Here is a 26,479-nt window from a genome sequence, read left to right as displayed (position 1 = left end):
AAACTCTCTGGCAACTAACCATGGGGCTTATAGCCTTATAGGGAAGTAAGGGCCAAAGACTGTCATGCTCCAGGTAGAGGGTGTGGAACTGAAGTCTAAAACTCCGAGCTGGAAGGACTCCATGTTGGGACAGGCATCCAGGTTGGGGACTGGCAGCGGGAAGCCAGTTCTCAGATATGTGGCTGGCTTGTGCAGGGTCCACTCTGTACCATGGCTGACCATCACCCTGACCTCTCCAGCAAGAGACTCTCACTAACAGTGATATTAAATCAAACACTACACACCTGTATGTATACCCATCCACAGACAAGAGCATTGGGCAAAGAGGCTAATGTATAAACAAAAGGAATAGTTATTAGCAGATATATTTGACAGCTATCTGCCATTCTTTCTGAGAATAATCATTTGTAAGTTTAAGAAATATCCCACGACTAGTGTGAGGTTCATTGTCAAAACAATCCTAGAAAATGCAGTTTACATAATATACTAGTTCTCAACCGAAAGGGGTCATTTTTCTTTTCTTTTCTTTAACTTATTTTTAAAAATTAAGATATAATTGACATATTCATTTCAGGTGTAGAACATAATAATTCAAGATATGTATATATTGCAAAATTATCACCATAAATAAGTCTAGTTAACATCTATCACCATACAGTTACAATTTTTTTTTCTTGTGATGAGAACTTTTAAGATTTACTCTCTTAGCAACTTTCAAATACACAACAGGATATTATTAACTATAGTCACCATGCTGTACACAAAGGGTCATTTTTCAAAACCGTGTTTGTAAGTCAATTATTTGGAACTTGGAATGTATTCTTCCCATGTAAACAATGATATAAATAGCTGATAAAGTGTCCGGGCAGTTCACAAAATAGGTTAACTCCTGAGAACTGAGCTAAATTTAAGAATCCTCGCTACTCATGACTCTGCTTCTCTCAATAGAAAATTACTTTCAGAGTTCCAATTAGGACACCAGCAAGCCACTGCCCCATAGCAAGACCACAGGGGTTACTGAGGGAAGGTGGGAAGAGCCAGGTAATCTCAGTATCAGCTAAGTCAACTGGTTTCTAAACTGTGAATGCAGTTTAGAATTAGCGAGGGATCTACTGCACCAGAACCTCCAGGGATGAGGCCCATGTCTGCCTTTGCCTAAAGCTCAACAGAGGATCCTGACAGCCAACCCTGGTCAAGAACAAGTGAACCAGACTAAGATCTAAAACAATACATGGTTTTAAACAGTGTAAGGAAAATGTTACATTAGTCAGCTTAACTGAACTAACAAGATTCTGAACATTTTGGAAATTAGCTGATGAACATAAGTTCTTAATCAGATACAATTCACAAATATGTTTGGAAACTGTTATGATATTCTCTTCTCCATTCCACACATCTCCAGCTGGAGAGACTGCTGGTCCTCTCCCATGGATAAGATAAGGCAGAGAACACAAGCGTCCTCTCGCACATCCACCTGAGGCAATACAAGGGTAAAACAACCCCACGAAGGGTCAGATCGCAGTGAATGGCCTGGAGCAGCCTGACCTTGACGTAGTGGTTGATCCTTTCCACTGAGGTGAAGCGAGCTTCTGTCTCGGACGCCAGTCTGACGGTAAACTGGAACAGCCCCGTTAACTGATAATGGAAAGCAAAAATCCAAGAGAGAATTCATTATATATAGACACCGGGCTAACAGTGAAAATCTCCTTCATCTAGGGGACCACAACTCAATTATAAGAACTAACTGGGCACATGCAGCAGCCGATTTTAGGGACTCAGTCATTCTCTAAATATTTAAGACAATGCCTATTAACCCCCAGTCAACTACAATTCTCAATGAATACAGGAGGCATTGTGGCACTACTGGCACTAACTTTCCTGTATCCAAAGGTTCTCCATCCATCTTTACATTTCCAGTAACACATATCTGTAGCTGAATAACTTCTGGCATCATACTTGTACCTGCACCTGCTGTGGCAGTCACGATAAATGGAAATATATATTAACCTGTGAGCAATTAGTGGGAATGCTTCCAGGAAACTCAAATAATAAGGCTAGGCAAAAAGGGCATGCAGAGTCCCTGTGCACCTCAGACTGAGGATTCTGAAACACTGTATATATAATATGTATTCTTCCCCATTCAATAATCAAGTAAGTCTGCATAACGTCTTTGGGTATCTGTGAAGATACACAACTCTTCTTGGGTTTCCTTTGGTTACTTATTAATTTTTATCTTTCCAATAAGGAAAAATGTCAAACAAATACAAGAGTAGAGAAGACAGTATAATGAACTCCCATGTACCAAACATCCATCTTAAAAAATTTTCAACTTATAGCCAAAATTCTTTCATCCACACCACCCTATCCCTCTGTATTATTTGGAAGTAAATCCCAGACAGCCTAACATTTTATCCTTAAATATTTTAGCTTGTATCTCTCTAAAACATAAAGACTCTTTAAAAACACAGTACCACTATCACATCTTAAAAAATTAATACTAATTCTTTAACATCTTCAAATATCTAGTCAGTGCTCAAGTTCCCAATTGTTCTTTGAGCTATTTAAAGACCTTCAACCAGCCCTAGGGACCAGAAGGGTTTACATATGTAACAGTATTGGGAAAACCAGGGGCCTGAAAATAAAATGCACAGAAGAAGTATACTGAGGATATAGTATTTCTTAGAAGACTAGGAAGAGGCCAGAGATGAAAGGGTGGTGAACACAGAAATCCACAATTAAGAAACTATTTTCAAAATCATGTTTATTTATGAAGAAAACAGCACCTAGTTCTTAAACACATGCAACAGACTTAAATCCCTTTATTCCTATAAACCACTCCTACCTCTCTCCCATCCTACCTGCCCCAGCCAAGTACAGATTGTTACTGCCAAAGCAGACCAGGAGAAGGGAGGTGAAATGGTGGCGTAGTGTTGAGCCCCCTACCATGCCTCTCCTAGGCCAACAAAGGAAGGACTCTAATGAGGCAAGATGAGGTCCCCATCCCAGAGACTGACCTGGACAGCATAAGAGATGGCAAGACCCGAGTAGGCTGGGGGAATCTGCCCGTGCATGAGAACAATCATCAGCCCAGTGGTGGTGATCAGGGCAATGCTGATCAGGTCGAGCCGCACAGCCAGCCACCGCATTGCACACGTGAACAAGAAGAAAGGACTTTGGTTGTTATCCAGTAGCTCCTGGTACCTGTGAGGAAGACAGAATACCAAATAGGCAAATAAAGTACCACACAGCACTGGTCATGGATGATGTCAAAGCTTTGGTGAACTATGGTTGGAAGGCTAATATTTAAGTCCTTCTATTTGTAAGTACGAGAATGATATGGAAACTTAAAAAGTACAGAGTATTCCAGGCCCCACACATAGGAAGACAGGGTTTTTTCCAGTTTTAGCCTTTCAAAGAAACTATTCAAGATGTTAGGAAAAAATACATACTTCAACAGCATAGGGAAAGCATAGGAGAAGGAGATCAAACAGAGGCTGTACTAAGCTTTAGAAAAATGTCTTAGGTCAGGGGTCATTTTCTCAAAGGAGAAGTTACAAAGGCAAACTGCAGAAATGACCCAAGACTAGGAAAAAGAAACTCTCAGGCTGAATATGGGGAAGCGGAAAATCACCTGCTGACGCACCACTGCTGGGCAGAATGGTACTTGTTTCCCAAGGCCATGGAGCAAAGAACCAGGAGCAGCGAGCTAAACCACAGCAAAAAAGACCTGGACAACCTTTGCCATTGAAGGATCGAGACATTACTGTCACTAGGGGGTCCTAGAGAGCAGGTCAGACCCCACCTGAAGGCTCAGGTGCCACACACAATTAGAACTCCAGAGCAGGAAGTGCTAAAAATAAAATCATGTTTCTTCCCTACACAAGATATGTGTTCTTTAGAGAAAATTTAGAAAAAGAAGAGGAAAATGCAAAAGTCCACTATTCTCACCACTCAGTGAAAACCAACGTTAACCTTCTGCTGCATTTCCTCCCAGCATTTTTTTCAGTGCACTCACATTTACGTGTGTATGTATATACACGTGTACATAGTCAGTGTATTTTACTTTTTTTCACTTAAAGTAAGGATGTATTATCTGAGTCATTTAATCTAACCTTTCTATTCTAGATTTTCTTTTCAAAATGAATTACTTAATTTTTGGAATAGATAATATATGCACAAAATACAATATGTAAAAGGTTTTTCCAAGAGAAGTCACTCTTTCTCCTGCCCATCCCCAAGCTACTCGGTTCCCCTTTCCAGTGGCAACTATCAGTTTCCTGTGTATCCTTTCATAGATATTCTAAATGTTACACATACAAGCACATACTTAAAAGGGAGTATACCATACATACCCATCTGTACCTTGCTCTTTCACTAATATACCTGAGAGATCACTCCATAGCAATACCTACAGAGCTACTTCATTCTTTTTAAGGGCCACATACTATTCCACTACATGGGGATACCATAGCTTATTTAACCAGTCCTCTATTAAAAGACATTTAGGTTAGTTCCAATCTCTTCTTAATACAAATCTCCACAATGTACATAAATTTCTCATATAAACAATATTCAACAGCTAAGTAAAATGTCAGTCTAATTTCAATGACTATCTTTCACTGTTCCAAAAAAAAAAAAAAAAAAAAAGCAAAACTCCATCAAATGTAGCCATTCAGAGCCAAAAGCCAATAGGCTCCAAACCTGTGTTTTTGTCATCTCATTTGCTCAGAAGGGAGTTCCAGGAAGCAAGTGAATTTTAATCAAAGACCACTAAATCACTAATACTTTAAATATAGTATAAAAAATATAGTATACTTTAAATATTAAGTAATGAGCTTTATAATCTCTAACTCCAGCCTTGAAAGGCAATTTAGAGTCTTATTAAGTGCTGGGCTGCTGGCTCCCCTTTGAGCCCTCTGGCCCCCATCAGCACTGACCTGTGCAGAAATTCCTGCCCTTTATTGTAGGCATGGATGGTGGCAAGGCCCTGTATGCTGGACGTGATGTGGGAGAGGAATGGCGACTGCGTGATATTGTCCAGACGCTTCAGCTCTCGAATCAGGACCCTGGAGAGAGAATGAGTTCTTTGTCAGAGCGATAGACTAGCAACTCTGGCTTCATCCTTGGCCCTGGAAGACATGAACACTTCCTGTTTACCTGGAGACAATGTGCAGAACTGAAAAGAGGATGAAGAGGGGCCCCACTGCCACGAGGAACCATGGGAAAACCCCTGCGATCATTCCGACACAGAAGAACACCAGGATGACATTCTGGATGAACATCTCGGCCTGGAACGGCAGGCGCACGTCGACTGGGGAAACCGTAAAGCAACAAGTGTCAGACTGTTGGGATCCGCAAGGGAAAACAGAACCAAAAATTTAAGAAAAGCAAAAGAGGTTCCCAAAATCCCTATCTGAAATTTGTGTGTTGTCTTCTAAACAGTCTGATCAAAGAAAAATCTGGAAACCTGGTTGCTCTAATTTTTCTTGTCCCAAGAAAATTCAGATGGTCTTTCTTCTCTGGGTCCTCTTTTTGGTTCACTATGCCGCCCAAGTCCTTTAAACATTTTTTTCCCCTTTACAAAGTAATACTTGCTTGTTGTAGAATATTTGGAAAATAAATATGCAAAAAAGAAAATAAACATAATCTTTATTCTTACCAATACCAATGAACTGCTGCTAAGATTTAAGAAATTTTTCATCATGGAAAGTTTTAAACACACACAAAAGCCAAGAGAATATCCAACAATTATCAATATTTTCTTCATCTCCTTTTGGCTATCTCCTCTCCCTCGCTTTTTTTCTTTTTGGCTGGAGTATTTTCATACAAATCCCAGACGTGTTGATACCACTGATTTTTTCTTTCAGTCTTTTCTCTATTTGTGTGTGCACGTGTGTTTAGCAGAAATGGGATCATGTCATGCATCAGCTCTATGTATCAGTGATGGTTTTGATCCCTTCTTACCTCTGGCCATGGCTTTACACTAGCCTATCAACATCTGAAACACACTGCTTCTATGGAGGCGGCACAGGGCAGTAGTTAAAAACATTAGTTCTGGGGTAAAAAGATCTGGGCTCAATTCCCAGGTTTGTTATCTAATAGCTGTGCAATCTTGGGCAAGTCATTCAACCTTTCTAGACATCAGCTTTCCCATGTATTCAGTGGGTGAAACAATACCCACCCCGTAGCGCTGCTGTGAGGATTAGGATAATGAATGCAAAACATTCAGCACACTGCTTGTTACACAGTAAGCCCTCAATAAGTGTCAGGGGTCGTTACTATTATTCTGGGCTATGGGAGTATTTAAGTTCTGGTGCTGGCACAGCCTAGGCAGCATCCAGAAAACCTGCCAGAGGTTGTAGGTGGTAAGTGTCCAGGACCAATGCATTACCTACACTACCCCCACGTAAATACGTGTTTTGGAATCTCAGATGCCCCTGTCCCAAGCCTTTATACTAACTCAATCCTCTGAACTTGTTTTCAGGTTAAATAAGATCAAACAAGAACTTTTAGATGAAGAGTGAAAAATCAGATGGGTCCTTAGCCTAAATACAAGCTGCAATATGGAGAAAATGCCAAAACTATAGTGTTCCTAGTGCAAACACCAGCAGCCGCTGTGCTCTCAGAGTCTAAGGCTGGAGAGACCTGCACATCTGGCGAGTCATCTAGAAGGCTGGAGAGCAGTGAGCTCCAGCTTGTGCTCCAGAAAATAACAGGAAGAAGCGGTGAGAAATACCTTCATCCATGTCTTTGGAAAACCTGTTGAGAATCCTCCCCGTGGGGGTAGTGTCGAAAAACTTCATAGGGCTTCGAAGGATCCTTCGGAAAAGCTCATCATGGAGCCGGGAGGAGGCTCGCAGTGTGCCCTAAGGAGCAGAGCACAAAGTGATCAGGGCTCAGGGACCCAGGGACTCAGGCAGGCTCAGGTCCTACTCCACATGATATCTACTCCCAAAGCTGAAGGGCAAATGGACATGGAGGAAGGAGGTGACTAATAAGAAAAGGCTGAGGCTAATGGGATACAGGTCATTTCAGCTGGGGCCCTCCTACTTCAAAGGAGCCCCACTACTCAGAATAAACCTGAGATGCCATGCAGAAGTCTGACCACACAGTCATCAGGGAGAGGAGGAGCAGAGGCCACCACCGCATACCTTGACAAAGACCACTCCTCGAATGGCTTTCAGGATCAGCATGACTGCCATGGAGAGGGCGTAGATGCTGGCATAGTACTGCATGAGGGGATTGTCCTTCATGCTGCTGCTCACAGAGGTCTTGTTCCCTTGCATCACTGTGGCGTTCTGTTTGGAGGCAAGGCTCTATGAGGCAGATTCCTAAGGACAGCCAAGAACCCCTCCTCAGGGCCATCCTCAGCTCAGGGAGGGTGCAGGATAATGACTCTGGGACCTGGCTGTGGCAAACACAAGGCAGGTTTTTCCCCTTCTTCACTCTTTTCTAATGGACAAGGGCAGACAGGTACAGGTGTGCTACTGATAAGCCCTACTGCCCCGTGAGTTGGTCAGGGAGCACTATCTTCTGAGGTTATGTTAGAGACTCATCTTTTCATCCTAGGTAATCCTTGTTCATTGCTTTTTTAATTGAAAACTAGAGCAGTTTCCCTAAGAATCACAGGGAATATAGAGAGATGGCCATATTCTTAGACATGTAATTTTCCCCTTAATGAGTAACCTTACCCCACTTCCTTGCTTGATCCAGTAACTCAACCACCAGTTGCTGAAGGCGGTGCTGCCCACGTTCAGCATGAAAAGGGATATGATGACCAGGAATGCCAAAGGGCCCCCAGCAGCCCGGATGTAGACACCATATACTGACCAGGGCACTGAACCCTGCCCCTTCTCTTCCACTTGCACGAGCTGCCCTAGGTGAGAAAAAAAGAAACACGAACTCAGGAGGAAAAAGCTACCTTTCCAAAACTAAGTCACTGATAGAAGAGCAGAATCAAAGAGAGCCCATAGTTTCACAGGGCCCTATATTAGAATTATTTCCTCTTCATCAGAAGCTTTTGTTCATCCATTTAACATTTATTAAGCACCTACTGTGAACCAGGCCCAGGATGAGGCCCTGGAGCAGTAAAGAGGATTAAGACCAGATCCCTGCCCTTGAGATCTGGCTGAGGATCCTTCCACAGTCTAGAAGGACAGATGGATAAATAAACACAGAGGGGCTGGCCCCCGTGGTGTAGCGGTTAAGTACACGCCCTCCGCCGCTGGTGGCCGGGGTTCGGATTCCAGGCAGGCACCAATGCACTGCTTGTCAGGCCATGCTGTGGCAGTGTCCCATATAAAGTGGAGAAAGATAGGCACAGAGCCCAGGGCCGGTCTTCCTCAGCAAAAAGAGCAGGATTGGCATGGATGTTAGCTCAGGGCTGATCTTCCTCACACATACACACACATACACACAAAAAACAACAAAAAAACCCACATAATTATAGTAAAATGTGCTAAATGCAATACTGGATCTCTATGCAGGGCAGGATGGGAACACCCAGGAGGTGTGCCTACCCTACTTGGGGAGCTGTGGGGTGGTTAGCAGGAAGGTTTCAGGGAAGACTTTCTGTGCAATCCATACTGCATCTCAAAAGGAAGCCAGAGTGGGCCAAGGGGAGAAAAATAGGGGCAGAGGAAATACATGAGCACCAGCACAGAGGTGGGAAACAGCAAAACAGTAAGTACAGACAGCCAGTTTAGCATGGCTAGATTACATGCACATAAAGAGTGACAGGAGATTAGGTTGGTTAAGCAGGCTGTGGTGAGAGGATAAAGGCATTTGAACTTGATCCTTCAGACAAGAACTTCTCAAGAGAATGGGCTATGGGTGTGTGTGGAGATTTGACTCCCTGGCCCTATTAGGTGGGCCTGGATGGCCAGACCAGTCACCTCAGGCAGTGAGCAGCCTCTTCCATGCAACCCAGTGTCCCATACAAATAATGGCATTTTCTATTTGTGCCATATCAGGACAAAGATTAGAAAACACTGCTTTGAAAATGCAAGGCCACTGAAAGGCTTCACGCAGGCAAGTGGGTTGGTTGGTCTCCTATTTTTAACTAGCTCTCTCAGCTGTCTTTGTGGAGGACAGGTTTAAAAGGAGGCAGCTGTAACACTCTAGGTAAGAGATGATAAAGGCCACAACCAGGGTCGTGGCAATGGAGATGGAATTTCAGGAGGTAAATTCAGTAAGACATAGTGATTGGCTGTAGGAGGAGAGAAGACGTTCCAGGATATCTCCTTGGGGCTCCCTAGGGTGGTCAGATGATTGACGCTGATGGGAGACTACAGAGAAACAGCCCTACCGGAAGCCTCTGCCTCTTCATCACATATGATGTTTAATTATCTTGAAACAAGCCACACACACCATGAGCACTTTAAGAATTGTGAGTCTCCAGGTTAGTGCTATGTAGATGAGAACAAATGTTTTCTAAGGATATTCTGTTTTTTTATACTGCTTGTGGCAGGAACTGACAGATGTCTCAGCCTTTTGTGCTGTTTTTGTGTGCTGTGAGAGTAAGGTTATCTTAAACTACACCTAAAGTCAAAATCTCATACGTGGCTTATTAAAAAAAGAAAAGATGGGCTGGCCCGGTGACGTAGCGGTTAAGTGCTCGTGCTCCGCTGTGAGGGCCCAGGGTTCGGATCCTGGGCACGCACTGATGCACCATCATGCTGTGGTGCCATGCTGCAGCAGCGTCCCATATAAAGTGGAGGAAGATGGGCACGGATGTTAGCTCAGAGCTGGTCTTCCTCAGCAAAAAGAGGAGGATTGGCAACAGATGTTAGCTCAGGGCTGACCTTCCACACACACACAAAAAAAAAAAAGAAAGAAAAGAGGAAGAGAGTGGTAAATCAGGAGAGTTAACTCCTAACACCCAACACTTGCTGCAATCTTAAGAACGAGGAAGTGAAAACAGGCCCATCGTGGCAAATCCAGGAAAGGGCCTGGATTCAAAACGTCAGGTGAGTTACACCTGAAACTAACATAATGTTGTATGTCAACTACACTTCAATAAAAAACGTCAGGTGAGGAGGTGACACAATAAAAAGAGCTTTAAAACAGGACTGCATGTTTTCTTTTTTTTTTTTTTTGATAAACTGACATGCAGCTTAAAATTCACAAAGGTGAAAACGCCTAAGGTATTCCAAATACCATTTCTAACTCCCAAGATTTGTTCCAGTTGATAAGACAAAGGGTTTAAAAAACAGGACCAAGGACTCTGCACAGGGAAAGTCAAGGAGGAAAAACCCTAGCTGTAAGTCCTCAGCGCAGTCCTGCTGCAGTCTCATCACGACAGGCGGAGGAGCAAATCCTTCTAACAGGAGCTACTAAGGACGGGGGCATTCTCGGAGCCAGAACGCCTCTGCCCTGGTTGGCACTGGCTTTTAAAGAGCAGAGGTGAATCACAGGAAGGAAGGGTACACCTCTACCCACCATTCAGTGTTTCCTTACTCAAGATGACTCAGCTATGACTACCTACACCTGACCCCACCCCGAAGAGGAAGAGAAGGCACAAGATGAAAGGTCACTCTTATCACCTTGGTCTCTTTAAGCAAACAGAAGGTGCCCCATGGTCTCCTAATATTACACAAGAATTTTGTCATCCCAGAATTACAAGGCCAGATACTCTACAACACACAATGCTATCAAACGTCATGAATTACCACATGGCATAATTTCTGATAAACTGTAATGACAAATCTAAAATCTCAAAAAGGTCCTTACCTTCCTCTGGCTTCACGGCTTTCTCCTTCTTGACTGATCCTGTTTTAGGACCCTTCTCTTGGGTTTTCTTCTGTGAACCACTGGTTTCCTTTTTTGAATTAATCTAATTAAAAAAGTGTCTCCAGTCATGATATGGCCATTCAGACAAAAGCCCAAAGGACGTATTAGAGAATCGTCTATTGAGCTGCTGCTATTATTGAGAAGAGATACATACAACTTCTTAAAAGGGTCACCTATACTCATTTCTTGTACTTCCTCAACTCCTTAAATCTTTGAGATCTGGGTTGCTACCCTGTTATCCAATTGACATTGCTCTCTCTAAAGTCACTAAAGACCTAAACTCCAAACACAGTAGCCTTTATGCCGTTCTCACCCACTCCGACCTGACCAAAGTATTAGGGCTGGGGTCATTTCCGTTCCTCCCTTCTCTGATCGCCACATCACTAATCAAATCATAGATCTGATCGTTTTCCACTGCTACCACGGGATAAACTCAAACTTCTCAGCCTGGTTTTGCAAGACCTCCACATTCTGGCCTCAGTCTAACTCTGCAAGTTCCTCTCCCATTCCCGTGTTCTTCACTTGAAATGCCCCTCCCTCGTCCCAACTCAGTCACAGTTGTCCTCATTCAGAGGGATTCAAATCTTACATCCTCCCTAAGGCAACTTAGTCTCCTCTAGAATAAGGCTCACCCCTCCCCAGTTCTCCCAGGCACTTGGTCGGTACTCTATTATAGCACGCTGCTATAAATGTGACCTGGTGTTACAGTTCCCTGTAAAAGCATAAGTGCATTGGTCTTCCCTAGGAGACTGTGAGTCCCTCAAGGACAGAAATGATGTCTCACGCACAGTTATAACCTACACAAGGCCTAGCACCCAGACTGCCCAGCATAGGGCACACAGAAACTTTATAAATATTCATCAAATTGAACCTGAGAAAATAGAAACTACTTAATGGTCTCCTTTCCAAGTTCCTCTTATATCTTTATATAGGAAATTCTCTTAATATACTTTACTACCTTTAATTCCATGTCATAGTCAGCCTCATGACCCCACTTTGCTCTCCAACTAGACTTTTTAAATTGACAGCGAAAAAAATCAGAAAATGATATAAACTTTAGAGCCACATTTGGAACACGATAGGGCTCTAAATTTTTTAAATTCAATTTATTTCAACTAAAACAAAAAACAAATCAGTTCACCCATTTATCCCACCTCCCAGCCCCTGCCTCTGGCAACCACCAAACTGTTCTCTGTAACTATGAGCTTGGTTTTTTAACAAATTTATTTATTTATTTTTAGATTCCACATATAAGAGATCATATGCTAAGGATTTTTTCTCTGACTTAGTTCACTTAGCATAACGCCCTCGAAGTCCATCCATGTTGTTGCAAATGGCAAGATTTCATTCTTTTTTGTGGCTGAATAATATTCCTGTGTGTGTGTGTGTGTGTGTGTATCACATTTTCTTTATCCATTCATCCATTGATAGACACTTAGGTTGTTTCCATATCTTGGTTATTATAAATAATGCTGAAATGAACATGCAGGTGAATATATCTTTTCAAGTTGGTGTTTTCATTTTCTTTGCATAAATACCCAGAAGTGGAATTACTGGATCATAATAGTTCTATTTTTAATTTTTTGAGGAACCTCCATGCTGTCTTCCATAGTGGCTACACCAATTTACATTCCCACCAACAGCGCACAAGGGTCCCCTTTTCTCCACATCCTTGCCAACACTTGTTATTTCTTGTCTTTTTGATGATAGCCATTCTAACAGGTGTGAGGTGACAACTCACTGTTGTTTTGACTGGCATTTCTCTGATGATTAGTGATGTAGCACATCTTTTCATGTACCTGTTGGCCATCTGTATGTCTTCTTTGGAAAAATGTCTATTCAGATCTTCTGATTTTTTTTGTTTGTTTCTGGTGAGGGAGACTGGCCCTGAGCTAACATATGTGCCCACCTTCCTCTATTTTGTATGTGGGATGCCTGCCACAGCATCGCTTGATGAGTGGTGCATCACTCCACGCCTGGGATTCGAACCTGCGAACCCTGGGCTGCCAAAGCAGACCATGCGAACTTAACCACTACGCCACTGGGCCGGCCCCCAGAGCTTCTGATTTTTTTTTGGTATTGAGTTGTATGAGTTCTTTACATATTTTGGATATTAGCTCCTTATCAGACGATTTGCAAATATTTTACCCCATTCAGTAGATTGCCTTTTCATTTTGTTGATGGTTTCCTTTCCTGTGCAGAAGCTTTTTAGTTTGATGTAGTCCCACTTGTTTATTTTTGCTTTTGCTTTTGGTGTCAGATTCAAAAAATCATTGCCAAGACTTATATCAAGGAGCTTCCTGACCATATTTTCAGGTCTTATGTCCAAGTCTTTAATCCATTTTGAGTTAATTTTTGTGTATGATGTAAGATAGTGGTCTAGTTTCATTCTTTTGCATGTGACTGTCCAGTTTTCCCAACACCATTTATTGAAGAGACTGTCCTTTCCCTGTCCTTTCTCTTCTTTCTTGTATATTCTTGGCTCCTTTGTCATAAATTAATTGACCATGGGTTTATTTCTGGACTCTCTATTCTGTTCCATTGATCTATGTGTCTGTTTTTATGCCAATACCATACTGTTTTAATTACTGTAGTTTTATAATATAATTTGAAATCAAGGAGCATGATGCATCCAGCTTTGTTCTTCTTTCTCAGGACTACTTTGGCTATTTGAGGTCTTTTATGGTTCCACACAAATTTTAGGATTATTTGTTCTAGTTCTATGAAAAATGCCACTGGAATTTTCATAGGGATTGCATTGAATCTATATATTGCTTTGGGTCGTATGGACATTTTAGCAATATTAATTATTCTATTCCATGAGCATGGAGTATCTTTCCATTTATTTATGTCTTTTTCAATTTCTTTCTTTAATGTCTTGTAGTTTTCAATAAGGAGGTCTTTCACCTCCTTGGTTAAATTTATTCCTAGGTACTTTATTCTTTTTGATGCAATTGTAAATGGGACTGTTTTCTTAATTTCTCTTTCTGATAGTACCTTATTAGTGTATAGAAATGCAACAAACTTTTGTGTATTGATTTTGAATCCTGCAACTTTACTGAATTTATTAATTCTAACAGTTTTTAATGGAGTCATTAGAGTTTTCTATATATATCATGCCATCTGCAAATAGTGAAGGTTTTACTTCTTTTCCAATTTGGATGCCTTTTACTTCTTTTTCTTGCCTAATTGCTCTGGCTAGGACTTCCAATACTGTGTTGAATGAAAGCAGTAAGAGTGGGCATCCTTGTCTGTTTCTGATCTTAGAGGAAAAGTTTTCAGCTATTCACCACTGAATATGATGTTAGCTGTGGGCTTGTCATATATGGCCTTTATTTTGTTGAGGTACATTCCTTTTATACTCACTTGTTGAGAGTTTTTATCATAAATGGATGTTGAATTTTGTCAAATGCTTTTTCTGCATCTATTAAGATGATCACATGATTTTTATCTTTCATTTTGTTAACTGTGGTGTATCATATTGACTGATGTGAGAATGTTGAACCATCCTTGCATCCCTGGAATAAATCCTACTTGATCATGGTGTATGATTCTTTTAATATATTGTTGAATTTGGCTTGCTAATACTTTTTTTTTTTTTTTTTGCTGAGGAAGATTCGCTGTGAGGTAACATCCACTAACACAAGTTGTTTTTCTCTTGTTTTTAATATTATCTTCTTGTCTTCCACTTTTGACATTTTAATTTTAATGTGTCTTGGTGTGGCTCTCTGGCATCTTCTTATTTGGAACTCTCTGGGCTTCTTGGATCTGGATATCTGTTTTTTTCCCCAGGTTAGGGAAGTTTTCAGTCATTATTTCTTCAAACAAGATTTCTGTTCCTTTCTCTCTCCTCTCCTTCTGGGAGTCTTATGATGTGAATGTTAGGTTGTTTGATATCATCGCATAAGTCCCTTAAGCTAGCTTTACTTTTTTTCATTTTTTTTTTCTTTTTGCTGCTCTGATTGGGTGAGTTCCACTGCCCTGTCCTCAAGTTCACGGATCCTTTCTTCCGCTTCATCTAGTCTGTTGTTGAACCCCTCTAGTGGATTTTTCAGTTCAGTTATTGTATTCTTCAGCTCTGTGACTTCTGTTTGGTACTTCCTTATACTTTCCATCTGTTTGTTGAAGTTCTCACTCTGTTCATCCATTCTTCTCCCCAGTTTGGTGAGCATCTTTATGACTATTACCTTGAACTCTTTATCAGGTAAACTACTTATCTCTGTTTCATTAAGGTTTTTTTCCCGAGGTTTTATCTTGCTCTTTTGTTTGGAACATATTCCTCTGTTTCATTTTGCTTGATGCTCTGTGTTGGTTTCTATGCAGTAAATGAAACAACCACTTCTCTCAGTTTTGAAGGAGTAGCCTCATGTAGGAGGTGAAACTTGTCATTCAAACCTGCCTTAGCTCTTGGTTGTCTCTCCAACCTTTGTGCTTGTCCAAGCAGCCTATTATATTTTTAATAGTTCCCAGCAGTTGAGGATGTGCCAAGACCTGTCAGTGTCCCAAACAAAAGGATCTCAGCACTTAGATTCAGGCTGTCTGGAAGCCAGATCCTTAGGCATCAGCTTTTAAAAGTATGCAAATATATACAGTCCTGTGGGCCCACAAGTATAAGGCCAACTGGCCACCAGGTGATCTGAAAGTGTCCCCTAGGCAGCAATTACAGGAAACAGGGCTCCAGATGAGTGTATAAAGTCTTTTCTGGGGGATACTGGTGAGCTGGAGCAAGGCACAGGGAGAGTGCCAAGATGGCGTCCACAGCCTACATTCCTTAAGAGCAGCTCTGTAGGTCACTAAATGTGTACCAAACCTGAAGCCTGCCCCTCAGGCCAAAGCTCCAGGCCAAGCGTGTTTAATTACCTTAATTACACTGCAGTCATAATGATTAAGCTAATAAGACTTCTTCACAGAAAGATTGAGCTCCTGAGTCTGTTGCCACTTGTTGCACCCCGGGGGGAGTAGCTGTTTAAGAAATCTTTCTCAGTTGGTTACAGTCCTGTGGGACCCACAAGCAAGCCCCACTGGCCACCAGAGCCAGGCGACGTAGAGCGGTCCCCTAGCAGTAGTTATAAAAATCAGGGTGCCAGATAGGGATATGAGCTCCTTTCTTGGTGACACTGATTATTACAGTCCCATAGGACCATGAATGCAGGCTCCCCTGGCCTCCAGAGCCAGGTGACCAAGAGGCATCCTCCAGGTGGCAACTGCAAAAATCGTGGCACCAGGTGCATGCAAAAGCTCCCCTCCTGGAGATACTGATGCTTTGGGATACGGCAAAGGAAGAGCGTGAAGATGGTACCTGCCACTTTGCAACCCTGGAGAGTGTTCCAGCAGGCTCCTAGATGTGTGTGTTAAATTAGACGCCTGGCCCTCAGGCCAATGCTTTAATATAAGCAAGTGAGTCTCCTTCACTTTAAGTCTGGGTGCAGTTGGCTGCGGCTGAGCTGGGCCCTGGGGCGGGTGAGTCTGAGCACACAAGCCCTTTAAGAGCAGTTTCTCAGATCGCATCAATCTTGTGGGTCTGGGTATGTGAGCCCTATTGGTTTTCAAAGTTAGATGTTTTGGGGGCTCATCTCTCAAGTGTATGTCTTAAAAGTTGGGATGCCCAGTGTGGGTTGGGATCCTTTTCTCCTCAAGGAGAAGCTCCAGGTTTTAAGTTCCCTCCCAGTGTGGGTTGCCACGCTGGGGGTGGGGTTTATGGCGAGATCGTGTCCCAGCCTCTCCTACATGCTTCAGTGTGGTTTTCTTCTTGTTCGCCCAATGTTTAGTTGTCACTCAATCAAGTTAGGTTTTTTTAAGAGGAAATTGTTCCATATGTAGCTGTGGACTCAGTATGTCTGTGGGAGGAGATGAATTCAAGATCTTCCTACACAGCCATCTTGAACCGGAACCCAGATAGGTCTCTAAATTTTATATTTACTGCAGTGTATGAATAAATGCACTGTCTAAAGAGAAAATTACCATTTGATGACACTAACTAGAGTAAGAACATTAAATATTATTTCATTTAACTGATGCAACAACTCTAAGAGGCAAGTGTCATTCCCATTTTTAAGATTAGGAAACTGAAGCTCAGGAAAGTTAAGTGACATACTGAAGGCTTGCTCCTCCACTACAACACATGGACCCTCCATATTCTTTTGTTCCTTGGACATTTCATATTTTAGCTTCTCTCCCTCTCATTTTCCCCTCCACATCTACAGTGAGGAGGAAATAATCTGAAGAGTCCAAAGTACTCTGAGAGTCACAGGGAGAGATCATAAATCCAAATCTGGTTCAGGTTGTCTCTATGGAAGTTACTGATGACAACCGGAGTGTTTGAGTTGCACCAAAAGGCCTAAAACACATCAGTCATGAACAGTCAGTTGTACTGTGCCTGAAATCAAACAGGATGACACCTAAAGACTGAAATAAGACTCCCAGAAAAGGTCCCAACAACTGTCTGCTTTTCTCTCACTCAAACATCAAAATGACCTGGTAGCTAAGAGGTAGCTTTTAGCCCAGCCTGAGTGCACCCCCAGGACCCAAGGTGACCACAGAATAAGGAGTTCAATATGAGAGCAGGTTGGCGAGCAGGAAAAACAACTTCTTTGGCTAGCTCCAACTAAAGCTAAAGGCTCCAACTTTTGCCTTTGCCTGACTCAGAGCCAGAGTAAAGCCATGGAAAGCCACCATCTTTCTGTGTTGCCACAGGAGGCAGGGCAGCATGGCAGAAAGATACTTTGGAGTTAAACTGCCCTTCTTAGCAAGCTGCTTAACTCTTCTGAGCTTCCGTTTCCTCAGCTGTAAAAGTGGGGGATAATCACATTTTGTCACAGAGCTCTGTTAAAATGACTAAAGAGGATGACATCTATAAAATGCCTAATCCAGTAACTGGGACACAGTGGGTGTTAGCTAATGAGCGCCAAGTCAGCAGCCAAGATACCATGGATCATTTTCAAATGTATGCAATATTTAATTTCTCTTCCTTGGCTCTTTATTCACTTGTTGATTAAGAAAAGAGCTTCATAATGCTTCAATCAGGATTGATGAAGTTTTTGAAACTAAATTATGGCTGAACAACAGCACATACTGAGCCCATATCCTTCTCCCTGTCATTGCCTTATTAACAAGTTCTCAGTGACAGAAGACCGATGCCATAATCCTGCTCTCCTAGAGTGGAACCAGTAGGTGAACTAAAACACAGCAGTCTGGTCACCAGAATATAGAGCCCCTGCCAATATGAGCCAGACACTGAGTTCAGCTGAGATGTCTTCATCACTCACTACAGTCATGTCTCCCTTGCTAGAAAGGAGGAGATACACACAAAAGCCACAGGAATCTTACCTCAACTGGGGGAGTCTCTCCCAGCAACAGGTTATTAAAAATGGTAGCATAATCACCATTGAGATTCATCAGTTCCTCATGGGTGCCTCTTTCTGTGATACAGCCCTCTTTCATGAAGATCACTTCATCACAATCAGCCAGGTACTGGAGACAAAGGCAGGGACAACAGAGTGTTGCTGGTATTTGTGCAAATACATCCAAACACCCATACCTTAGTTCAGCGGTTCTCTTGTGGAGGCGACTGAGCCTCCCAGGGGACATTTGGCAATATTTGGAGACCTTTTTGGTTGTTACAGTTCGGGGGAGGGGTACCAATGCCATCTAGTGGGTAGAGGCCAGGGACGAATAGGACATCCCCGCCCCCCTCAACAAACAGCTATCTGGCCCCAAATGTCAATAGTGCCAAGACTGAGAACACCTGCTTTAGTTTATTGTGCCTTGAGAAGAAGTTCAAAGAGCAGTTCCTCCCGTTTTTGACATAAATCTGCTGATGGAGCCACATGAGCCTTGCATGAAACTTCACACCCTTTCACTGCACTCAGAAACATACATAATTACAGACTTTCTGTGGCAGAGTGGAGGGTTAGCCCCCTAAACTTGACAGCATATGCGAAACAGATGGCAACATCCTTGAGCTGCCTCCAAAGTGGCTGCTAGTCATGGAACGATAGAGGGAGAAGAGCTTGTTTTCCCTAAACAGTTCCCACTTGCATGGAGCTATTAACACAATTCTTTCCAAACCATCTCATACCCAAACTCCATTTTCAGCCTACTCTTCTCAGCCCTTTTACTTACTGATTTATATGCAGAAGCTAACATGCTTCAAAGATTTCTGATTCAGATGGCCATCTGGTACACTGGTACAACTAACTTTATTGATATAATGGGCCAGGGGGCTATTTGCTGAGGAAATGAACACTGCTGATTCCAGGAACCTCTAGGGAGCCCCCCACGCAGGTTACCTGGACCAAGCGCACCTCCCTGTTTCTGATTTCCTAAGCTAAGGTAGGCAGCCTGGGGCAGAAAGCACCATACCTGTAACTGGTGGGTAACAAATAGAACCGTCTTGGACTTGAGGTGCTTCTGGATAGCACTGTTGAAGATGTGGTTGCCCACATGGGCATCTAAGGCACTGAGGGGGTCGTCCAGGATGTAGATGTCCCGGTCGCTATACAAGGCCCGGGCAAGGCTGATCCTTTGGCGCTGCCCACCACTCAGGTTGGCTCCTCGCTCACCAATCTACAAGAGCCCAGAAAGCACAGTGAGGCCTCCAACTCAAGTCCAGAACCATGCTTAGTGATCACCCCAGTCACCTCTCCTCTCCTCCACCCAAACTGGCTCCTTCTACTGAATTTCCCAGCTGGATGAACAGCCACTGTGATCCTCCATGGGATCACATGGGAATTGGGGGAATCAGCCCAGATGCCTCCTCCTCTCCCACAACCATCTGGATATTAATCAGTCCTACATCTGGCCTTGCCGCTCCCCCTGGACACCCCGCTCGAATCCATTTTCCATGGGCGGAAAGATCTTTCCAAAACAGAAAGCTGACCATGTCCCATCCTTGCTTAAAACTCTTCAAGAGCCCTAAAGGATAGAGTCTAAACACCCAAATACAGCATAGGAAGCAGGCCCTTTGCCACCTGGCTCCCCAGTAGCTCTCAGCCTCCACTGCCAGTCCCCCTTCCACACCCTGGGTTCGAAGCCATTTTATAGTGTGTCTATTATGAACACACACAACTAGTGTCATGCTTTCTCCTGTACCATATCTGCTCGGTTCTGGCATCCTGTCCTCTGCGAAACCTCCCCCACCCTCTTCTCCACTAACACCCAAAAGAAAGGGCACTCTGTTTCATCAGCTTTTTTTGTGCCCATATGTTTGGGTGTCTCATCTTCTCAACTGTAAGCTTTTTGAGGGCATAGATTATTGTCCTATTCCTTTATATTCCCAGTGCCCAGCAGTTTCTGCACATGTAGCTGGCACATAACAAGCACCCGATAAATGTTACTAAATGACCAAATGAATAAATCAATTGTCAAATGGTAACTGGCTCTGTATTTTTATAAAAACATTCAATTAATTCAGAGGTTTTCAAACTGGATCAGATATCAGAATTACTTGCAGGGCTTGTTAAAACAGATTGCTGGGCCCCACCCCTACAGTTGCTGATACACTAGGTCTGGGGTAGAGCCTAAAAATTTGCATATCTAACAAGTTCCCAGTGACGCTAATGCTGCTGATCTGGGAACCACCTTTTTGAGAAGCAGAGAACTAATTAAACCATTCACCAAGTCTGGTTTGAGGGATTTAACTGAAGTCAGCTGAATAAGTACCAGCCCCAGAGACCTCCAGGGCAGGTCATGGGAGACAAGCATCAACACTGAAGAACACAGAGGAGTTCCAAAGACACACCTCGGGAAACTGCTCCAGGGCAGAGAACCAAAGAAAGATGGATTTGTTCTAAGGCCTCTTTCTTTTGAATGGAAAAGGGCTCTCTACAGACTGTATCTGAGTAAGCAGGTTGGCAGAATAAAGTCCCGGGAGGAAGCTCAACATGCACATGCTTGACTTAGGGTTTTAAAAATGAATAGTGTAGAAAATGTTAACTCTGAACCAACAATGAGATTTTGTTTAAAATCCACATGACATATGAACTATTTATATGCTTAAAACAGTTAGTGTTGATATCCCTGCCCTAAGGAACAAATGCTTTCCTAAGATAAAGTCCCAATAAAAGCAAAACTGCCTGTGTTTTGCAGCAAAACTGCCCACGCATTTAAGATGCACTCCTAGGAGGTGGCTCTGGCACAGCCCTGCCATCCATCTTCCAGAATCTTTTCTGCTAAACATACTGCCCCATCAGGGCCAGAAGACTCATACCTCAGTCAGGTCACTATGGGGAAGAATGGCCAGGTCAGGTCTTAGGCAGCAGCTGTTCAGCACAGAGTTGTATCTGAAGGACATAAAGAGACCTAGCATCAGGGACATGGTTGGAGTAGAGCCTGTTGACTTGGGTTGCCTTGCGTCTCACACGGCCAAGATGGAAAGCATGACAGAAACCAAACATTCCTTGCCTTTCTTCATCAAATTCCTTCCCAAAGAGGATGTTGTCTCTCAGAGTGGCATTGAGGATCCAGGCCTGCTGGGCCACATAAGCGAAGGTTCCACTGACTGCAATGCTGCCCTCTAGAAGTGTCATCTAGGGAGACAGACACCATCCAATGGCATCATAACGCAAAATCATCACCCTAAGATAACAGAACCCCCCACATTCCACAATTGAGTTGAAAGTTTGGGCAATTTCCTTGGATGCTTTTTGGACTCAAATCCAGACCTCACCTTTGTTCCATGGAGAGCTACAGCAGCAAAGAAAATCAAAGTTCTCCTTACTTATGTGTGATGGGAGCCCAGTATAACCCATGACTTGAATGAACAAACACTTCATTCAGCAACCCATAGCTACTTTATAGCCTTTCTTCCTAATTGCAAACTGTTTTAATTAAGGGAAGCACAAGCAGAAGGCCCTTTCAGAATTCCCCTGGGGAGGATGCTGTACGGATTTACAAGTCCCTGCCTCAAGATGAGGGCAGGCCAACTCATCTACAGAATTAATCCAGGCTGTTGGCTAGACCAGCTGCTTCTGTAAAATGAGCACCGAAGGGAAAAAAATTCCAGTTAGACATTAACTAGTATTATAGAGTATCCATACAACGATGACGGACCCTCCCCTCCAATAAGAAGTGACTGTATGATAAGCCATATGCTTTGAATTGTGTTTTCACAATTGATTGATAGGATTGATACGAATTGATTTATCCATTTTATCCTCTTTCAGGGTTCCTTTTGGCACCAACGGTAGACATCTGTCTTGGGTTAGGGATGCTATAGCTTGAAACAAAATTTCGCCGGCCAGCCTGCACAGTACATGCACATACAAGCTTGTCCTCTCAAACACCATACACAAAGTGTACACACACAGGTGCACCCGCCACAGACCGTGACACAGCAGGACCAACTACCCACACACTGGTAAGCACTCCGAAATGCACTCAAGTGTTCAGAAACCCACGGAGGGTCTACTGTGGAAACCCAACTCTTCTGGCCGCTGCAGCACCAACACCCGACGCCTGCAGACTGCCAACAAAGAGTTAAACTGTAAAGAAGGGGGGCTGACCAGTGTGACCAGCCTCCCTATCAGAGAGAAGGCTGTCAGAATTTGATCCAGAAGCAAAGACCCACTCAGTTTTCAATCTAACCATTGCCCACTCAACCCTCCCCTCCCTTCATTCCTCCTGTGTCTCTTATCACTGGCCCTTAAATCCAGCTGATTATCAGAAATCACCTAGGAGGTTTTTGGCTTTTACAAAGACCAATGGCTGGGCCCAACCACTGACAAGTCTCATAAAGTAAAAGGGGAAGGGGGCCTGCCACTCCAGATGATTCGAACGCAGCCTTCCTCAGACTACCTTGGGCACCACCGCTCTTGAGGAGAGCCACACTCTACCAATTGTGACAGTGACACTGAACAAGACAAAATATTCCATAACCTGGATGCTACAAAACACTCTTCCCCAACCCCTTCTCCCATTTGTTTAATTTCCTCAATATGGATTCATGATTCAGAGGACCTCAACCATCAGGAGGTAGGAATAATCTTAAGTTTATCCTCATCTCAACCATCTAAGTCAAGCTACATTAATTCAAGATGAAAAGCAGGTAGGAGTACCTTGGGTTTTGTTTTTTTCCCTAATTATTTGGTTCTAAAACAGTAAAAGATAATTTATCTTAGCTGAATGACCCTCCCCCCGGCCCCCACTCTAAACGCTGACGGCCCTCTGCTGGGCCATCTGCGCTCTCTTCACTCACTGCCTTGTGTGATGCTTGGTGTCTAGGAGGCCTAGGTTTCCAACTAGACCATGAACTCCTTGTGGGCATAATTCTTAGGTTGAATTCCTAGGTTAGGTTGAAAATGGACTGGGGCTTTGCTTCTAGATCAAATCCTGACAGCTCTCTCTGACAGGGAGGCAGATCATGCTGATCAGCCCCACTTCTTCAGTTTGTTGGCAGTCTGCATTGTGTTCATTTCTTATCTCTGACATTTCCCAACACACTGGCACACCCATGGCACTCAATAAATACATACTGAATAAAAGAAGGCAGGAGAAACAAATGACTCCAGCTGGGTATCAAGTAGTCATTCATCAGGTATCCTCTGAGTCCCCTTCCGGATACAATGCTATTAAGGGGTGCAAATGCAGTTGTGGGGGGCATGATGCAGACTAAGGTTCATTTGGTTTCTCCCTTTCCTGACTCTCTTCAGGAAATAAGTTTATTTTGCCTGAGACCCTTGCTAAGCCGAGTCCAAAGCAAGAAGCAGAAAATACCAAGGACAATAACAAAATCTTACCTGGCCAAAAATGGCTGAAATGAGAGAGGTTTTTCCACTTCCCACACTGCCACAGATTCCAACCAGTTTACCCTGGACAAAGCACATAGAGAGGAAGGTCATTAAGAGACTACTGACCACTCATCTTTACAGACTTCTGATTTCTTTGAGGAAAAACACATTAACGACAGTCCATCAATATGGGAACTGCCATCCTGATGACCCAGCAAGTCACTTACCTCTGCTTTCTCCCTTGTCAGACACCTACTTCATAGGGTTTCTGTGGGGATACACTGAGCTAACAGATATGTAAGCCTTTTGGAAAAATAAATAAGCAGCTAACATTAATGTATCCCATATCACTTACAGAAAGGCCCAGGCCCTTTTCTACTTTGTTGGTAACCCATGTTTTTTGACTATCTGTTTATTTTTGCTGTTGTTTTTGGAAGAGAGGCAGGACTCTTAAATTTTTTTTTTTATTTTTCCCCCAAAGCCCCAGTATATAGTTGTATGTCATAGATGCACATCCTTCTAGCTGCTGTACGTGGGACGAGGCCTCAGCATGGCCGGAGAAGCGGTGCGTCGGCGTGCACCTGGGATCCGAACCCGGGCCGCCAGCAGCAGAGCGTGCGCACCTAACCTCTAAGCCACGGGGTTGACCCAGGAATCTTAAAAATTATTTTATTATGACTTTTTATCCAGGGTCTATAAATTATTTTGAATAAAAATTATATGCACTGTTGTTTCCATTTTTATACAAAACATTTCCAAGAATCTGAGGAACATTTATATGGTCAATCCCACATAATATAGAAAAGCAAGCCTGTGATGAACTGAATATCCTTAGGCCGAACAATGAGATCTCAACGGGCTGTCGTAAAAGTTTTCAAGAACAGACAGAGGATTTTAACAGGGCCACTTGTTTCGCCAACCCTGTGTTGGCTCAAGTCTCACAGCGAAGGAAGGAATGAAGAGTGGTGGTGTGGAAAGAGCAGACAGTCTGGATATGAATCCCAACTCCACTAGCGCTTGACAACTGTGTGATCTTGGCCTTGTTACTTAAACTAATACTGTCTGTCCCTCTCACTGGGCTTTGAGCAACTCGAAGGAAGGAGTCATCCTTATAGAACCAAGTCCGGTGTCTGGTACTTAATAAAAGTATGTTAAGCAAACAAAGTTTCTGACACGGCCCAGGAGTTTGAAAGATTACAGCCTGGTGGTATGAGGAGACCAAGTCATAGGTGCAGTCTCTGCTCAGGTCAGTTAGGTTTACCCAGAGGAAACTCTGTTCTGATGACTAAATGGTGACTAAAGGAGATACCAACAATGAAGTAAGTGCCTTTGGCACAGAAGACATCAGGGAAATATTAACTTCCTCCCTTCCCCTCCCTACAGTGGGCAGGCCAGGAGAATTATAGTATCTCCCTTCAAATAGCTAAAGGTCTGTCATGTGAATGTGGGCTCTAAAGGGCAGAATGAGGACCAATACATAGAAAGTCGAAGAGTAAACTTCAGCTGATTATGAGGAATAATCCTCTAATACAGCTGAGTAGCAATGTAGTAGAGCTGCCTTGAAAATCAAGATAATAGTTACTAAATACGAAGCCTATGGTTAAGAGTTAACTGAAGTCAAAACCTGACTTGAGTGCCTTCCAATGATGAACTACACTAATTGTTTCAGGTGGTCTCACTAAGAACCATCTCCTCCTCTTGTTTATAGCTTTCAAGAGCTGGGAGTTTTTGTTCTCTCTTCTCCCTAGTTCTGGATCTGTGTAACATGCCTCTAGTCATACACAGCATTGGAACCCATCACTCTCTACTTCCAGTTATGTAGATAAACCTTTCTCACCACCACCCTCTGTCTAAGACATCCTTGTGCTCCTCCTGGGTTAACTCTTCTCCTTGCCTCCTTCCTTGTTTCCCAACATACTCCTCTGAATCCAGAAGCTAGAATGATTCTCTTTATACGAAAGTCAGATCACATCATTCTTCTGCTCCAAACCCTCCAATGGCTTCTCTTCCCATTCAGAGTAAAGCCCAAGTCATTACAGGGGCTCTGGCATCCCAACTGCCTCTCTGCCCCCAGCATCTACTATTCTCTCCTGGGCTCACTCTGCACCAGTAACAGGCACACTGCAGACTCAGGGCCTTTGCATGTCGGCTCCTTCTGCCTAGAATGCTCTTCCCTCAGATACCCAAATGGCTTACTCTCTCACCTCCTTCAGGTCTTTACTCAAATATTCCTTTTTAAATGAGGCATCCCTCAGGCAACCTATTTAAATTGCATCCATACCTGCTCTCTGCTCCCCTCCCCTTTCTTCATAGCCCTTATCGCCATCCGATGTACAATATACCTATTCTACTTGTTTACTGTCTGTCTTTGCCCACTAGGATGTAAGCTTCAGTGGGGCAGGGATTCTTTTGTGTTTGGTCTTTCACTGCTATATCCCAGCCCTACAACAGTGCCTGCATAGAGCTGGTGCTCAAAAAAGGGCTGTTGAATGAATGGATCTATATTCATCTGGGACCCTCTGGATGTGGCAGCCCTCAACACAGTGCTGGTTCCCAGGCATATTCTGTATTTTAAAAGCCTTGAACCTGGAATCTGTGTTCCAGCCACTCTCTACAGGAGGGCCTCTGAGAGACTCTAGTCCTGTGCTACCTGGGTGACATCATATTCCAAAATGAGCCTTTACTTACATTAAAAATAAACAATTACCACAGAACTGTCGAGGATAGCAGCACTGAGAGTACCTATTATATGCCAGGTTCTATGCTGTGCACAGCCTAGTGGTAAGGAGAAGCCCACACAGAGTTATAATAACCAGAAATAATTATTACAGCTCACATACAACTATAACAACCAGAAATCCATTCAGGGCAAACTCTTGGAAAATCCACTTGAAGGCTTCATTGCCTTGCTTGTAAAATGAGCATCTCATGAGATCAATTGTTATGAATTTCTATTGTTAAAT

General features: G+C 43.2%; 1 protein-coding gene across 4 annotated transcripts in view; it reads right to left on the bottom strand.

Moving 5' to 3' along the window:
* The window catches only part of ABCC5 (ATP binding cassette subfamily C member 5), an 80,576-nt gene that overhangs the window by 15,037 nt on the left and 39,060 nt on the right, over nucleotides 1-26,479 (bottom strand). For 3 of the 4 annotated variants that reach the window (XM_058556226.1, XM_058556227.1, XM_058556228.1), the window contains 13 exons: nucleotides 23,526-23,597; nucleotides 21,193-21,317; nucleotides 20,999-21,071; nucleotides 19,153-19,356; nucleotides 18,118-18,261; nucleotides 10,732-10,834; nucleotides 7,692-7,876; nucleotides 7,152-7,298; nucleotides 6,737-6,866; nucleotides 5,158-5,311; nucleotides 4,938-5,066; nucleotides 3,015-3,201; nucleotides 1,546-1,635 (listed from right to left, as the gene is read on the bottom strand). In XM_058556226.1, the coding sequence (XP_058412209.1) occupies nucleotides 1,546-1,635; nucleotides 3,015-3,201; nucleotides 4,938-5,066; nucleotides 5,158-5,311; nucleotides 6,737-6,866; nucleotides 7,152-7,298; nucleotides 7,692-7,876; nucleotides 10,732-10,834; nucleotides 18,118-18,261; nucleotides 19,153-19,356; nucleotides 20,999-21,071; nucleotides 21,193-21,317; nucleotides 23,526-23,597 (1,743 nt within the window). The remainder of the gene's footprint in view (nucleotides 1-1,545; nucleotides 1,636-3,014; nucleotides 3,202-4,937; nucleotides 5,067-5,157; nucleotides 5,312-6,736; nucleotides 6,867-7,151; nucleotides 7,299-7,691; nucleotides 7,877-10,731; nucleotides 10,835-18,117; nucleotides 18,262-19,152; nucleotides 19,357-20,998; nucleotides 21,072-21,192; nucleotides 21,318-23,525; nucleotides 23,598-26,479) is intronic. The other variant, XM_058556229.1, reaches the window with a different exon arrangement.

The sequence above is a fragment of the Diceros bicornis genome, chromosome 15 (genome assembly GCF_020826845.1).
Source record: "Diceros bicornis minor isolate mBicDic1 chromosome 15, mDicBic1.mat.cur, whole genome shotgun sequence".
Taxonomy (NCBI): Eukaryota; Metazoa; Chordata; class Mammalia; order Perissodactyla; family Rhinocerotidae; genus Diceros; species Diceros bicornis.
The sequence above is the reverse complement of the archived record's forward strand: the minus strand, read 5'-3'. Positions and strand labels throughout refer to the sequence as shown.